This window comes from Choloepus didactylus, chromosome 10, assembly GCF_015220235.1.
Source record: "Choloepus didactylus isolate mChoDid1 chromosome 10, mChoDid1.pri, whole genome shotgun sequence".
Taxonomy (NCBI): domain Eukaryota; kingdom Metazoa; phylum Chordata; class Mammalia; order Pilosa; family Megalonychidae; genus Choloepus; species Choloepus didactylus.
In genome coordinates, this window is record NC_051316.1 from 93,314,098 (window position 1) to 93,330,518 (window position 16,421).

Genomic DNA, 16,421 nt, shown 5'->3' on the forward strand with positions numbered 1-16,421 from the left:
AATGAGATTTGATGCTGCCTCCTTGTGGCCATGTCTGGGATGCAACTTCTCTGGACAGCCTTCAGTATTTGGCCCACCCGTAAAATGGATTTAGTATGTTAAGGGTCTGAAGATGGGTGGGTAGGAAAAGCCATCTCTCCACGGAAAGGGCCCCAAGCCAGAAACCCCTGCCCCATCTTTGCCATGCCCAGGTTGCAGCATATCCCCTGTAGCCTTGATGGTGGCAGAAGGCCTGAGTTTGGGACTCTGCCACCACCAGCTGTGAATTAGGGAATCTCTAGAGGGTTGGTCTTTAATAGGTATGTTGGTGGTTAGGTCAGGGATGGGAAGATGTTTTGGACAATGTGGCATAGAGTGGACATGCAAGGGGCGTTTTTATACAGCCAGCGGGGGTCTGCTTGCTGTTCTCAGAACTCCCTGTTCTTTTCTCTTGGCTCCCAGAGTCTGTGGTCAAGAGCTCCAGGAAGTAAGAGCTGAAAGGGAGTTGTGAGGGCAATGAGATCCTCCCCCCAGGAGTTGGGGGAGGCTCCCTGGGGAGGGCAAGCCGGAGCTGAGCTTCAAGGATGGGGAGCAGTCCATTTTTGCTGTCATTTGCTGTCATTTTTAAGTCATTAAGTTTTTAAAATTTCACTTTATGCAAATAATGAATGTTTGTTGTAGATAAATAGAAATTACAGGTAAACAAAAAGATTATACAAATTATCCATAGTCCCACTACCCAGAGTGCTTTTAATCACTTTTAACATTTTTGGAGTATAGTCTTCTAGTTTATTCTTCTATGTAGTCTATATAGTATTTATATATATAATTTATATTAAAATGTGTCTATATTAAAATATGTAATATTGCACGGGGCCTTTTTATGGCCGGCAGTTTCAACCACTTTACATGCATTACTTCATTTAATCATTACAACATCTCTATGAGGTAGGTACAAACATTACTCCCATTTTACAGATGAGAAAACCAAGTCACCAGAGAGGTTGAGTGTCTTGCCTGGTGTTGCACAGCTAGCAAGTGGCAGAGCCAGGATTTGAACCCACAACTCCTGGCTCCAGAGTCTGTGATCTTAATCATGATGTTACAGTGCCCCACTCCCTCTAGATAAGTTTTTCTTTTAAAAAAATTAAATAAAAATTCAGGTGATACAAGCTTGTTGCTGCAAGGAGAGGCTAAACCTGCTTATAATTGAGCCTACGAGTCTCCCTCTGAATGCCTCTTTGTTGCTCAGATGTGGACCTCTCTGTCCAACTAAGCCACCTTGGTGGGTGATCTCACTGCTGTACCCCCTAAGTGGGACCTGACTCCCAGGGGTGTACATCTCCCTGGCAATGTCATATCCTTGGGATATGACTCCCAAGGATGAATCTGGCCCCAGCATTGTGGGATTGAAAACATCTTCTTGACCATAAGGGGAATGCGAAATGAAAGCTTCAGTGGCTGAGAGATTTCAAATGGAGTCGAGAGGTCACTCTGGAGGACATTCTTATGCACTATATACATAACACTTTTTAGGTTTTAATATATTGGAATAGCTAGAAGTAAATACCTGAGACTACCAAACTCCAACCGAGTATGACTCTTGAAGACGATTGTATAACAATGTAGTTTACAAGGGGTGACAGTGTGATTGTGAAAACCCTGTGGATCGCACTCCCTTTATCCAATGTATGGATGGATGAGTAGAAAAATGGGGACAAAACCTAAATGAAAAATAGGGTGGGATGGGGGGCGTAAGCTGGGTGTTCTTTTTTTAATTTTTATTTTTTATTCTGATTCTTGTTCTTTCTGGTATAAGGAAAATGTTCAAAAACAGATTGGGGTGATGAATGCACAACTGTAGGATGGTACTATGAACATTGATTGTACACCATGGATGATTATGTGGTATGTGAATATATCTCAATACAACTGAATTTAAAAAAAACATTCAGGTCATACAGTAGCTCCTCCATCATGACCATATTCCAGGTGAGTAACTGCTCTCCCGCGCTATTTGTAATGATGGCGCAGTATTCCAGTGTGCCAGGCTCCACTGTCTGCCTGTGCCATAATTTGCTTAACCAGGCTAATGAGAAGGACTTTGATGGGCAGAAGTGTTTAATGGGAAACAGTGTGACTGGCTAAAGAACAGCCCCCAGAGATATTCAGGGCTAGTCCCTGGAACCTATGAATACAACCTTATGTGGTAAAAGAGGCTTTGTGGATGTGCTTAAGCTTTGACATGGGGAGATGATCCTGGATTATCCAGGTGACCCTAAAGGTCATCACAAGTGTCCTTGTAAGTGGGAGACAGAGGGAGATCTGAGTGCAGGCGAGGAGATGGCCACGTGAGGACGAAGCGAGAGGTTGGGATGGTGAGAGGAGGGGCTCATGAGCCTGGGAAGGCAGGTGGCCTCCAGATTCTCCCCTAGAGCCTCCAGAAGGAACCAGCCCTCCCGACACCTTGATGTTAGCCCAGTGAAACTGAGTTCAGGCCTCCTATGCCAGACTGTAAGAGAATAAATTGGTGGAGTTTTGGGCCACCGAGTTTGTGGTGGTTTGTATCAGCAGCCTTAGGAAACGAATACAAATGGTATAAGCAAAGTGAAGTCAGGGAGCTTTGTGACCTTGGGCAAATCCCTTGTCTGGATGGCACTTTGTTCATCTGTAAAGTGAGGGGTGGAAGTTCAGGCTCTTTGGCTGGCATGAGTGAGGCCAGCTCCCCCTGTCTCATCAGCCTCAACAACTGCTGTAGGGAGATAATCGTTCCTCCTGGACCCTGGCGACAGCAATGCTGGGTGATAGCCAATGACCAAGAGAAATCACTCCTTTGTGGCCAGAGCTGGGATCCTCAAAATCCTCTGAGCCAGCCTCCATGTGCCAGGAAGCCAAGTGCGGAAGGCCGTTGCCTCCTCGGGAGCCCAGCGCAGGCCTCTGGCCCTCTGTGGCCTCAGTTTACCCATCTGCAGGATGGGGGAGCCATTCCTGGTTCCTCCCTGCCCTAGTCCATCACTCCGCTCCTGCTGGCCCTTCCCATCCAGCCTGGCTGACCTCTCCGGCCCTGCCTCTAGTGGCTCAGCCACCTCCTGCTTCCTTTTTGGCCCTTGCAGTGAGGAACCAAAGTCCACACTGGGCCCGTCACCCTGGGCGCCACCCCCTCACCCTTCCCCTACATTCCAACCCTGCGTGGACCAATGGAATCTGGTTTGCAGGCAGTTCAGAGGGGAGCCACAGTGCAGAACATGGCTTCAGAGTCAGCAAGGCTGTTGGAGTCTCGGCTCAACATTCCCCTTTGTATAACCCAAAGAGGTCCCTCCCCCCTGCACTGTAAGGAAGGTAGGATGCCCATCTTAGTGGTGAGGAAACTGAGGCTCAGAGAGGTACAAGACTCACCCAAGATCACACCGCCAGGAGCCAGGATTCAAACACAGGCCTGTGCAACATGTTGCAGGTTCTCTGTGGCTTCCTAGGTCCTGAGGCAAGGCAAGGAGGGTCCGTCCCTTGGGCATGTCCCTTCCCTCCCCTGAGCCTTAGTTTCCTCATCTGTAAAGCAGAGACATAGCAGCAGCACCACCTCCAAGAATTGTTAAGAGGTTAAGTGAGATACGTGTGCAGTGCCCAGCTGGCACTCAATAAATGGCACTCTCAGAGTTAAGAGATGAGAGGCTAGCTTCAGGAAGGAGGCACGAGGAGGATCTGGGCAGACAGTCCAGCATAAGTAGCCCGCTGGGCTGGCTGCAGATTTCTTCTGCATACCCTCATGGGCCTCCTGGCCTGGGAGGCTGGAGTGAAAAGGATTTAAGGGAGAAATTTCCCTGTGTTTGGAATCCTGGGTTGGGGGGAGGGGAGCAGGGAGATAAAACTATGTTTATTAAGGACTAACCGCTTTCCATTTCCTATTCATTTTAAACTTTCCAACAGCCCTCCAAGGTAAGAATTATTCTCCTTACTTAATGGACAAGCAAACAGGCTCAGAGAGGTGGTGTGACTTGTCCAAGGTCACACAGCTTGGAAACAGTGGAACAAGGATTTCCACTGTCATAGCATCTGTCCAAGGGGAAGCCAGACAGGTTTTCTGCATCTCCCCTGGCCCCTTCCCAGACCAGGGGATGGCACTGTTCTGGTCTCTTGTGCCCCTTCCCTGAGGGCAGGTGCTGTGACTCTGTGTCTGAAGACCTGAGTGACCAAGGGAGCTCCATAGTCTTGGGCTGCCTGGAGGAAGAGGAGGGTCTGCCCAGCTGCCCACAGCTGCAGTCTCATGCTCAGATGGAGCGGTGGCAAGGCCAGGGCCCATCCCTCCCAGAACTGCCACCAGGTCAGCCTGACTGCTACGGGCAGAGCGCTCACCAGCTCCCAAGAGGAGCACAGTGCACCGGAGCAAGCACGGAGTGTGGGCTGACTCTAGAAGCTGGGAAAGGCAAGGAAACAGACTCTCCGCCAGAGCCTCCAGAAGGAACGCAGCCCAGATGACGCCCAGATTTTAGCTCAGTGAGACCCATTTTTGGACCCTGGACCTCCAGAACTATGAGAATAAATAGGTGTATTTTAAACCACTAAATTTCCTCCATCTGCAAAGCCAGTAACACTTCCCACGCTGCCTTCTCTCTGCCCCCTCTGCAGCCTTGAAGGACCCTCGTGTTTACACTGGGCCCACTTGGATAACCCAGAATAATCTCCCTATTTGAAGGCAAGCTGATTAGCATCCTTAATTCCATTTGCAACCTTAATTCCCCTTTCCCATGTCAACTAACATATTCACAGATTCTGGAGATTCGGATATGGATAACTCTGAGGGCCATTCTACCTACCACATCAGGAAACACATGGATGGGCTTCATTCAACCAGGAACTGTTCTCCCAGCACCTACCAGGTGCCAGGCCACTACTCCAGGCACTGGGATATGGAAGTGAACAAGCCAATAAATGCCCCTGCCCTTGTGGATTTACATGCACCTGGGGGAAACAGAACACAAATAAGTAGTATATTCGATGGTAAAAAGGGTAAGGGAGAAAAATAAAACGGGACAGAGACTAGGCAGGTTGGGAGCCGGATGGATTTGAGGCTCTGGGTGGGGCACCCAGGTTACCGCCCCAAGGGATCAACCTGGGATGGCCTGATTGGGGGGGGACCAATCTGCCAAGACCCAGTGGTTGGGAAATGAATTATGCCCACTGTCCTGTAACGAACTGAGGCAAGTAGTATATGCCAGTTTCACACATGGGTACACTTCCAGGCTTTCCCTTGCGTGCCAGTGCCCCCGGCTGGTTCCCCAAGCTGCTTCATACCGGCCCCTGCCAGCCTGGACCTACAGTGCCCAGGACGGCTGGAAACTGGAGGGTGGATAGTTCTTTATGCAGTGATTCATCGAAAGGTTTATTAAGCACTTCACGCACCAGGCCTTGGAGAGACAAGGGTAAAAGTGTTCCCTGTCCTCTGGGACCTCACCCTGTCCGGGGGAGATGGGCAGAAAGCAGATAAAGGCAGAACAAAGGAACCAAGCAGGGACCAAGACAGAGAGGGGGTAGGGGTTCTGTCTTGTACTTTGGCTTCCAAGGGGATTATGCCTTAGCGGGGACCGAAGGAAGTGAAGAAGGAAGCAGGGGACAGGGTCCGGGGGTAGGAGGGCAGGGCACAGGCCTGGGCGGGACTGCACTTGGGGTCATGGGCTGCCCATGTGGCTGGAGGGGAGCGAGAGAGAGACAGGGGAGGCTGGAGCAAGGGTGGATCCAGGTTCTGTGGGGCCTGAAGCTAATGGCATTTTGGAAGCCTTGTTTAAGGAAACAAAACAAAATAGGACCGCAAAATTAGGTTTGAAAATGAATATTGATTTAAATAAGAAATCGGACACCTGCAGGAGCCTTGGAGACACAGGTCCTTTTCTCTCTTGGCTCTTTACCAGGAAGGCTTCCTCTCTCCAGCTCAGAGGCCCCACAGCTCCCAGCAACGCTCAGCACTCCCAGGCCCCTGCAGGGGTGGGGGTGGGGGGGCCTGTAAACAAGCTTGGTTGGCTTCCTGGTAAACCCGCCTGGTAAACCGGCCTGGTAAACCCACCTGGTAAACCGGCCTGGTAAACGCAGGCATGGGGACTTTGGCTTTGCCTCCCGGTGAGAAGGGAAACAATGGGAGGTTGTTTTCCGCCTTTTTTTTTTTTTTAAACTTAGGTATAATTCACATACAGTGAAATGAAATAGCACCTGAAGAGTACAGTTCAATGAGCTTTGACAAATGCACATTGCATCTTCTCAGTCCCCATCGTCCCTCCCCTAAGTCAACTGCTATTCTTGTTTCTTGCATCACAGACTGGTTTTGCCTGTGCTAGGTACAACTGACCTAGAACATTTACTCTTTCGTGTCTGGTTTCTTTTGCTCAGTGTTTTTTTTTATATTCTTCCATATTGTTGACTGTAGTTTCCATTTTACTGCTGAACAGCATCCCAACATATGGATGTGTACCAGTTTGCTCATACACCTGTTGACTGTTCCCAGTTTTGGGCTATTATGAATAAAGCTGCTGTGAACCGGGTCCGAGTCATTTGATAGACAAGTTTTCATTTGGGGGTGGGGTGGGGGAGATGTAAATACTTAGAATTGATGGGTATACGGTAAATGTCTGCTTAATTTTATCAGAAACTGCTAAACGGTTCTCCAAGATGGTTGTAACATTTTACCTCCCCGCTGGCAGCACATGAGTACTTCTGGTGGCTCCATATCATCACCCTTCGGAGTTGTCAGTCTTTATTTTCCTCATTCTAGTGTGTAGGTGCAGTTATCTTACTATGTTTTTGCTTTTTCCTGATAACTAACAATGTTAATTTACTTATTGGCCATTCATTAATCTTCCTTTGTAAAGTGGCAATTTTTAAATTGGGTTGTCTTATTGAGTTAAATTTGTATGTTCTATATGCAAATCCTTTGTCAGATAATGTGTGCTGCAAATATTTTCCCCCAATCTGTGGCTAGCCTATTCATTAGAGGGTTTGGAGCAGGGGAATGAATGAACCAGACTTAGGTTCCCAAAGGATCACTCTGTCTCGGTGTGGAGGTCATGAGAAGTGGTCAAATTCTGGATCTATTTTGATGGTAGAGCCAACAGGACCGTCTGATGGATTTGACATAGAATGAGATGGAAGGGAGGAGTCAAGGATGACTCCAAGGTTTCTGGCTTAAGTTACTAGAAAGGATGAGTTGCCATTTGCTGGGATTAGGAAAATGAGGGGATGGGATAAGCATGTTTGGGAGGAAAATAGGGTTTGGTTTTAGACGTGTTAAACTTGAGATACCTATTAGTCATTTAAGTGAAGATCTGATTTGTAGTAGGATTTATGAATCCAGAGTTAGTTCAAGCATAAAAGGAGGGTCATCTAAATACAGATATTTAAAGTAATGACACTGGGTGAGATTACTAAGAGTGAGCCTAAAGAGGAGAGGTCTAAGGCTACCCCTGGGGCCCTGCAACATTTATAGTTCAGAAAGACGGGCAGGAGCCAACTCTGAGAGTTGAGGAGGAATAGTCAGGGAGTGCAGAAGGAAGCAGAGTGGTGTCGGAGGCCCTGTGAAGATGGTGTTACGAGCAGGAATGATCAGCAGAGCCCACGAGCGGCTGAGTCAGGTAAGGACTGAGGAAGGCCACCATACTCTGCCACAAATACTGCTGCTTCTCAGTCCCCATCGGTGACCCTGTGCAGGGCACCCAAATCTAACAAACACCCATCTTACAGAGGGAGGCCTCCAAGAAGCCAAGATGGGGTAACTGCTGAGGCTTCTGATGGGAAAAATGGATTCATCTTGTAACATGTAAATGTCCCCAAACCACCCAAGCCCAAATCAGAAAAATCATGGCTCCACCATGAGCTTTGAAGCTTTATTAGAAGGCTGTTTTAAATGACAACTTCCAATTCTTTCTTAATTTGCTTTTTGACAAAGTCCAGTTATAACTATATATATATTTATATATAACAATAATTTTGCATTGATCTTTGCATCCTATTTTAGATTTCCTCAGTAGGCCATTCTGGTGGAACGGAAGTGCAACTGCAGAGGTGCAAGTTGACCAGCATTACTGAGCGGGGGTGGCGGGAGAGAGCCCACTAATAAATGATCCTGGGGAGCTGGCCGCCCTCTCCTCCACGGCCCCCTCCCCACCCATCCACCAGAAACCCACAGTGAGAGGCACCTCACTGCCTTCTGATTCAAAAAGGGTCAGACAAAGAAATTTTGCCAGTCCAGGAAATGATTTGGACTTTCATCTTCAAGGTTTTTTGATATTTCTCCCAATCCTCCCGCCCCCTGGACAGGCCTTCATTCCACAGCTTCCGAGGCTTCCTGGGCTCACTCCTTCCTGAACACGCAAGTAACAGGAATCCCGAGGAGCCCAGCCCCGACCTGCCCAAGGACACGTCCCTCCCCCACGATTAAGGTTCCTCCTGCTCCTTGCTTTTCTTCCCCATCTTCATCTCTGAGAGGAATTTCTTTGGACAGACAGACATACACTTGGGTAGTGGGAAGGCCTCCTTCCTTTCCTCTCCCCACCAGCACCGCGTGGTGTGGAGAAGGTACAATCACACGAACATAAATATGAATAAAAAATGAACTTGAAAATGACAGGCTATTAATTAAACAAATCTATAAAAATAGTTAGGGCATACTCTGTTCAAATAAATACGAAATAAATAGGCTCCAAGCAGTGTGATACATTACGTCAGTGGAATGTGAGGCTGGTCCCTCTCCACCCCAGTTGGGATTGGGCATAAATCCCCAGGGACATCAGAAATAGACTTTAACACAGGCAGCAAACCTATCTACTTACTCCCTTTGTCTCCTCTCTGGAAGCAAACAGCTTGCACGTTTGTCCAGCTTGCCTTTCTGAACAAAACCCTTTTCCCAACAATACCTAATTAAGGCCTTTAACACCGTTTCCTTCTCTTGCCAGGGGATGCAGACATGGGGCAGAAACTCTGCCCTTCTCCCCTTAAAAACTCTCCCCCACTGCCCTCATGCCACAGAGCGGGGAGGTGGAGTTTGGTTCCGAGCCAGTGCCAGTCCTGACAGCGTGCGAGGCCAGCTCAGAGTGTCATGAGGCCCCAGACAAGTTGCAGAGGTCCTCTGGGTTCCAGGACCCAGCACCAACTTTGTGAAGCCATGCACCCTGTTGCCGGGCAGCCCCTCAACCACCCAGCATGCACATGCCCACCAGTTGGTGAGCTCGAGCCAACAGAGGGGCTCAAGGGAGGGTGAACACAGAAGCTAGCCTCCTCCCTCTGCCCTGCATGACCAGGCCAGCATCGAGGCTGTAGGTTGGGGAAGTAAGGTTTGTCAAGTCAGGTGACATCACCTCCTACTACGGATTGAGAGGAGACAAGTGAGGAGAGGGGTGGGGAGTGGGCTGCTAGTCCTCCTCCTACCATATTAAAATAGCAGAGAGGAGAGACGCCAAGTGGGCAGGGGGAAAACGCTCAGTAGGCCAGAGGGCAGAGGGCCTATGGCTGATGGTCTGGCTGCTAGGGCGAGATGGAAGAACTAAGCCAGCTTCCAAGCTCTGCTATTTGGCAGGCACTGCAGGAGGAAATATCCCTGTCCTGATGTGCATGAGCCTGAATCATGCTGACCCCTGGACCCCGAGGAATATCCACAGGTCTTCCCTGGAATGGACAGAGGATCAGCTGGGGTCAGCAGGACAAACCCAGTGGGCATGCCAGCTCATCCCCGCTCCCCTTGCACATCCCAGGGTCTTCACAGCTTGGTGTAAGTCAGCTTAGTGTTGGCACATTCACAGAATGAGATGGCTACAAACCCTGGGGCTGCAGGCCCAGGATCAGAGAGTCTGCCGGGTGGGGCCACGCTCCCCACCGTCACCGTGACTGCACACCCAGGGTGATCTTCAGATTCTCGTACACCACATAGCTGATGCTCACTGCTGGGATCACCTTCATGAAGTTGGGGGCCAGCCCCCGGTATAGCCCAAAGGCCCCCTCGGTCCGCAGGATGTGTTTGAAGAGGCTGCTCATGGTCACCTCTGGCGCACCCTCGATGGAGGCTGCAACGAGAGGCCACCACTCACAAAAGGCCTTACGTCAGTACCTCCTTCGATCCCAACTTGCCCCTGGGACATTGGACCCTGCGGGCTGGTCTGGGCCTGGTCTTACCTTGCGCCTGCATCCGAGTCCTGACCAGGGCCAGTGGGTAACTGGCCAGCTGTCCACAGGTGCTGGACATGGTACCACAGGCCAGGAGCACAAACACGCCAGGGTCAGCGCTGTTCACCGCATAACGCTGCAGCCAGGCATTCTTGAGTGTCTGGATGGGGGAAGAGGGTTGGATGAGTCAAAGAGCCTCTGAACCCCAGGGAAGAGCTTATGAGGTGGTGAGAGATGGAGGGGTGAGTTACTGGACCTGGGAGGCAGCTGTAAAATTATTCATTTGGCTTGGGCTATGCCCGTGGCTTGCCGAGCTCCTGGCCTGCTTGCCCTGAGTTTCTGCTGTCCTCAGTTTCTGCTGTCCTCAGGGATTCCCGGATAGCACAAGGAGTGGGGATTCTCCCCACAAAAAGCCTAACTTCTGTGGTCTTGAGTCTGCTCAGGGGCTTAAGGGCCCAGTGAGCTCCTGAGGGCCAACATGCTCTAGAGGTCTGCTTGCTGAGGCCCTGGGGGTGGAAAATCTGGGAAAAGGGCTGCAGGAGTTAGGGTGGGGGCTGCAAGGGGCAGGCAGGGTGATAGGAGCTCTGCCCGGACCCTTCTGCCAGACCACTGCAATAAACAGATGAGTCTGTACAGAGACTCAGTCTTTAGTGGTGTTTCTTGTTCTAACCATCTACAGGACTGATGAGAGACCATGGTGGGGCTCGGATAGGAGAGGGCTTCCAAGTCCCTTGCCTAGTCATCTAGGGCCTCACCTCGTAGACGGCCAGGTCTATCCCGGCGTAGGGGATGATCCCCAGCATGTTGGGGACGTAGCCTTTGTAGAAGGCAGCTACCCCCTCTCTGGCCAGGATCTTTCTGGCACAGTCCAGCATGCCAGAGTACTGGCCTGTCTTCCGCAGGGCCATTCGGGTCTTCAAAACCTGCAGAATCAGAGAGCAGAGACACAAAGCATGAGCCCAGCCCACTCCTCATTCTCACCCCCACGTGCACTGTCCGGCCCCCAGGACCAAGGTGCCCCTCACCTCCATTGGGTAGATGCTGCTCTGGGCGATGGCACCTGCCAAGGACCCAGCCACAAGCCTCTCATGAATCCTTAGTGTCTCCTGGTCACTACCTACAAGACGCTTGATCTAGAACAGGGAGCAAAAAAGGAAAAAAGAAAAAACAACCGATGAGCCCCGTAGACCAGAACCCCTGCCCCTGCCCCCGCTCTTCTTCACTGAGCCTGAGCCAGCTGGTTTTAGCTGAGACCTGGTATCCCTGGCACATTCCATACTGCTCAGAAATGAAAGGCACTGGCCCAAAGTGGAACCAGAGGCCAAGCCAGGGACAGAACTGGCCTCCCTCCTCCTGCCTTGCCCTGCTGTCCCTCAGATACAGTGACTTGTCCAGGCTCCTGGGAATCAGCAGGGTAGGACCTCAGTCCAGGGGATGCTCAGTAAACAGCCGCCGATGGGTGACTTTCCCTGGGGAGCCCAGTCCTCACCTGCTCATACGCCATGAATTTGATGGCTGACTCGGGGGCAATTTTGAGGACGTTGATGCCGTTGCCCCGCCAGAGGGATTTGGCCCCTCCCTCTCGAATCATCTGGGTGAATCCGCCAACGATGCACATGTTGTTGCTGCGGGAGGCATGGACCTGAGGAGGGGAAGGACACGTGGTCAGAAACAATGCAGCTGGGCCCCCAGGGCCGCCACATCCTGACCAAGAGCCTCTTCTTAGTGACCGGCAGATCAAGGTCAGCAGGAAGGCTCGTCCCTCTTGGGATTCTGAAGACTAACTCAGCACCACGAGAACCAAAAAGGACTGACTTAGGTTCAACCAGCTCTTACCACGCATCTCCTATGTGTCAGCATTGGGCCAAACCCTTTCACAAGGACTACTTTTTAAAATAAAAAGAATTTGAGCTTTGTATTATGGAGAATTTTCAAACATATACAAAAGTGGAGAGTGTTATATAATGAGCCCTCATGAACCTATCACTCAGCTTCAACAACAATCAAACTACGGCCAATGTATATCCCCTGCTGCCCCACCCCTGCTGGATTACTTTATAGCAAACCCTGGGCATTGCATCATTCACCCAAGGACTGCTTTTGATCTCTACAATATTCCTGGGAATTGTGTTTTAAAAAACCCAACTGATTATGCAATTTTTTCAAGCCCCTTCATTTCATAGAGGAGTGGAATCCCTGAGAGGTGAAGTGATGTGCCCAATGTCACCCAGCTGGTAAGCAAGGGAGCCGGACTGGGAACCCGCAGCAGATGTCAAGCTCTTCTCCCTTAACTCCTCTGCCTCCTTTGCTTCACTGCAATGCAGGGTGTTCACATTTACCACTAAGAGGCTTCCAACCAACAGAGGCTCAGGAGGGTAAAGGGGGAAGGGAAAGTTGACACCTTTCCTAAACAGGGCCCCTGGAACATCAAGTGCCAGAAGGCAAGCAGGGGACAAAGGTATGACTGGCCACTATTGAGGCAGATACCAAAGTCCAACAGAGCATCCTCCTGCATGTCAGTTTCGCAATTCAGCCCCCGACATCATTCTAGATTATCTCTGCCCTGTGGACGTGGAGTCAAGTGCCCAGCCAAAGTAATGGTGCTGTTTCTACCTGGTATCTGGGGGGCAGGTGAGGATCTGCTCACTGCCCCATACCCTCCCAGCAAAGTGCCCAACACAAGATGTGCTTAAGGAAATGGGTTCCTGCCACACTCCAGTTCTCACCAGATTCACCTGTCCTAAGTCCCCGTAACCTGATGCCTTGCTTAAGTGCCTCAGATAAAATTAGTTCAGCTATATGCAAAAGGTCACTTGGCCTGGATCTAAAGTTACCCTTGTTTGGGTAATAATTCCAATCTAATTTGTTGGGTAGAAGCTATGGGCCCAAAGCAAGGCTTCAGCCAAGGGAGGGAAGCAACCAACCAAGCCTGAAGCGAAAGCCAGGAGGGTCGGGCCTGTGTACCTGCGCACCTGCATGAGCACCTTGAGTCTGTCCAGGGGAGCTGTGCAGGTTCTGGAGACAGCCCCTGCCCCACCTCCTGCCACGAGGTGTCTCCACCACATCCCCGTCTGCCTTTCCTCCACGGTGAATTCATCAGGGACCGTCAGATTTTCACCCACATCAAAGATCTGTGAGGAAGACCAACAGAGATAAAACAACCCTTACCCAGGAGCAGACAACTGACACACCTAGCAAAGCCACAGCAGGCTTGCCAAATCCTCCACCCTCTAGAATGGCCTGCATCCCAGGGAACCACATGAATGGTGAGAATGCCAAGGATTCTGGGAAGGAAGCTGATAAAGCCCCCTCCCCTTCACTATGAGAAGAGGGCAAAGCCCTTATCCTTGTTTGTGGCCTTGGAGAGGCTCAGGCCACAAACAAGGACATGGCCGAAAGAGACCAGATAGATAAATCTTTAGTTATAAAACCCTTCTGTTCTGCTCCTGCGAAAACAGCTTACAAAGGCATTTCACCGAGGATCACCAGGCTGGCCTTACTGAAAGGATCGAGTTGGCAGGGGCAGGGGAGGGGAGAGAGAATCCTCTGAAACCTGATGTGTAACCAGATCATGCTGGCAGAACATTGTGCAAGTCCTAAGCAAATTTGACAGGGCAACGAGCCCTGCACAGTATCCTCTCTTCTGGGCGGCATCCTGGCTAGTCAGGCAGAGCCAGCTCTGCCCTGGCCCCAGGGCTGATGTCCAGAGACGTGGGCCAGCCTGTCCCTACCCCTTAAGAAGTTCACTTCATTTCACCCAACAAAGATGACAGATGTCCCTGAGGGCGAGGTTCCACCTGGGCACTGAGGGACACGGTGAGGCAGAGTGCCGCTGGCCTCCCCTCCCAGGGCTGACAGACCCGCAGCTGACTGCAAGTCAATGGGGAACTTGGCAAAGGCTGGCAGAGAGAAACAAAGCAAGCACCAAAGGGGCTCCTGGGCAGGAAGGTCTATGTGGCCACAACCAGCAAGAGCGTGGGTCCATATATCTGAACATGGAACATGGGGTGAAAAAGCAGTATGTGTGTGTCTGTGGGGACCTGGTCTTTTGCTATATAGATACGTGAAACAAATAATGGGGCAGTGGGGGAGAAAGCTAACAGCTCTACATGTTTGTTCACTATAGAGGAGCTTCTTTCCCCCATTCCCCATACCTCAGGAGGAAGAAGAGAACAAGAAGTATCAGGGGGTAGGGGTATTTGGAATGGACCCTGAGGAGCAGGGAGCATGTGGGATGGGACAGCACACCCATGGGTCAGGCAGTGCACGCTGACCAGCACGTGGGTGGCTGCACCTGGCTGGCAGAGGAGCTGAAGGTCACATGAATGAAGAAGAGGCCAGTCGGGATGACTGTCCCCACACCCTGGCAATGGGGACTGATGCTACTGGGAGACCTGGTGAAATCGTGCTCAGGCACCGGGAGTGCGGGCCTCACCGTGGAATGCTTCCAATACAGGATGATCTCGGGGATGTTTTCCACAGGATGCAGAAGGTGGTAGTCTCTCCACTCGTTCCAGTCGATGGTCATCGTGCCGTTTTTATCCATGCTACAAGGAAAATGCACAGTTGCCATGTGCAAACATGGTGAAGTGCCCTCAGTCAACACACCCCATCTGTCAGCTACACTTCCCACCTCCAGGCCAGCCAGAGGCAGGGGCCGTGGCCACAGAGAGGACCAGAGAAGGTGCCTTTGCCAAGGAAGCAGTGCTCCTCCTGCCCCCAAGAAAAAAGGAAAGGTGGCTCCGCAGCCCAGTTTACACAAAAAAAATCTGATCTAATGGCCCACAAGAACCCTGTCCAATCGGCACAGAAGTCAAGGAGGGGGGCAGTCACCAGGGTGACACAGATACTTACTAGGTGACAGGGCCCCAGAAATGGCCCGTCCGTATTCTGACAGACAGACAAAGGAGGATGCAGAGGAGAAAGGAAAAACAACACAAATTAAGTGCTCTGAGTAGATGTTAGTAAAGCAAGAACACACCCCAAGACATCGGGGCACAGCACAGCACAAGGACACACCCCTCCGCAGCCACCCTAGGGAGTGGGTACAAGAGGCTGCTGGCCCTAAGGACCAGCCAGGATTTGGGCCCCAGCATTCGGAAAGGTGCAGCCAGGAGAAAAAGCACCTCCTGGGGCTATTCTATATGATTTCCTGGTAGAGCAACAGTTATACTGTCCTGAAGGACCACAGCTGACCAGTGAGGATGTTTTCAGGGCAGCGCATCTGATCACAGTATTAAGATAAAGGTGGCTGGCATCAGGGTAGGCATCCACTGTGAACCGAGGGCTGCAAGGAAAACTCCTTCCCTCCTCCATGGCCAGAGAAGGGCACTCCTTGCTCACATTTCACCTATTTAAAATCCCCTAACTAGTCTTTTCTCTTCATGGGTCACTGGTGAACAGGCGTAAGTCCGGGTGATCCGTGATTTTTCAAGTGAGAGCTGACCTGTGGCCGGGGGAGCTGCTTGTCTCAGAGAGGGGAACTTACTCACCCTTTCAAACCAAAGTCAAAGTTTAGAAAATCAAGATTGACACAATGAATGGAACCACAGAGTTAGTCCAAGAATCTTTCTTTCATCACACTTTTGTTAACCCAAACCCAGAGGCTGGCTAAATGCTCACCTCTTGAGAATTTTTTCTGCCTGCTGCTCAGATATCTTGACTCCCAGGTCCCGCAGGGACTGCATGATCTCCTGAGAATCGATTCGTCCTGCAACAACAAAGGCAGTGAGCCAGTAGCCAGGCATGTCGAAAGGCCCCAGACTGGGTCAGCCAGTGCCTCTGGAAGGCAATGCTCACCATCGTTCTTTTTGTCCAAACTCTTAAACACCAGCCTCAGTTTCTTCTCATGATCCTGGAGATAATGGACAAACTCTTCAAAGTCTAGCTGCCCATCAAGGTCTTTATCTCCGGCTTGTACAATTTTCTAGAAAACAAAAGTAGGGTTTTGTCCTTTAGCTCATGCACCAGCTTTTGCTTGTCCCTCCTAGGGCCCCATACCAAGGAAACAACCGTGCTAATCCATGAAGAGTTGACCCTGAGAATACGAGACACTTCTCCTGCTCTACTCCCAAGGTCACCATGTCCATTTACCTCCCTCCCAGAGCCACCCTGTAAACCTCCAAGTGCTGGCCAGACCCCAAGCAAGGGCCCACCTTGCTTCCCTCACAAGCAAAGAAGAAAAAAGGAGCCCTGGAAGGAAGAACCCTTCAGACAGAGGCCAACAGTGGGGGACTTGGCGCCTTTTCACTGTGAGTGTTCTGAAGCAACTTGCACAGCCAGGGTCAGCTGCTTAGCTCCCCTAC

The 16,421-nt window shown here is 50.7% G+C and overlaps 1 protein-coding gene across 7 annotated transcripts in view; it reads right to left on the reverse strand.

Annotated features, from left to right (window-relative positions):
- Positions 1-7,830: 7,830 nt before the first annotated feature.
- Positions 7,831-16,421, reverse strand: part of SLC25A25 (solute carrier family 25 member 25) — a 33,126-nt gene continuing 24,535 nt past the window's right edge. For 6 of the 7 annotated variants that reach the window (XM_037797226.1, XM_037797230.1, XM_037797227.1 and 3 more), the window contains exons 2-10: positions 15,916-16,042; positions 15,739-15,826; positions 14,552-14,663; positions 13,089-13,247; positions 11,606-11,758; positions 11,142-11,249; positions 10,872-11,039; positions 10,126-10,276; positions 7,831-10,016 (exon numbers count right to left, since the gene is read on the reverse strand). In XM_037797226.1, coding sequence (XP_037653154.1) covers positions 9,832-10,016; positions 10,126-10,276; positions 10,872-11,039; positions 11,142-11,249; positions 11,606-11,758; positions 13,089-13,247; positions 14,552-14,663; positions 15,739-15,826; positions 15,916-16,042 — 1,251 coding nt within the window. In that variant the 3' untranslated portion in view covers positions 7,831-9,831. Of the gene's footprint in view, positions 10,017-10,125; positions 10,277-10,871; positions 11,040-11,141; positions 11,250-11,605; positions 11,759-13,080; positions 13,248-14,551; positions 14,664-15,738; positions 15,827-15,915; positions 16,043-16,421 lie in introns of those variants that run through there. The other variant, XM_037797232.1, reaches the window with a different exon arrangement.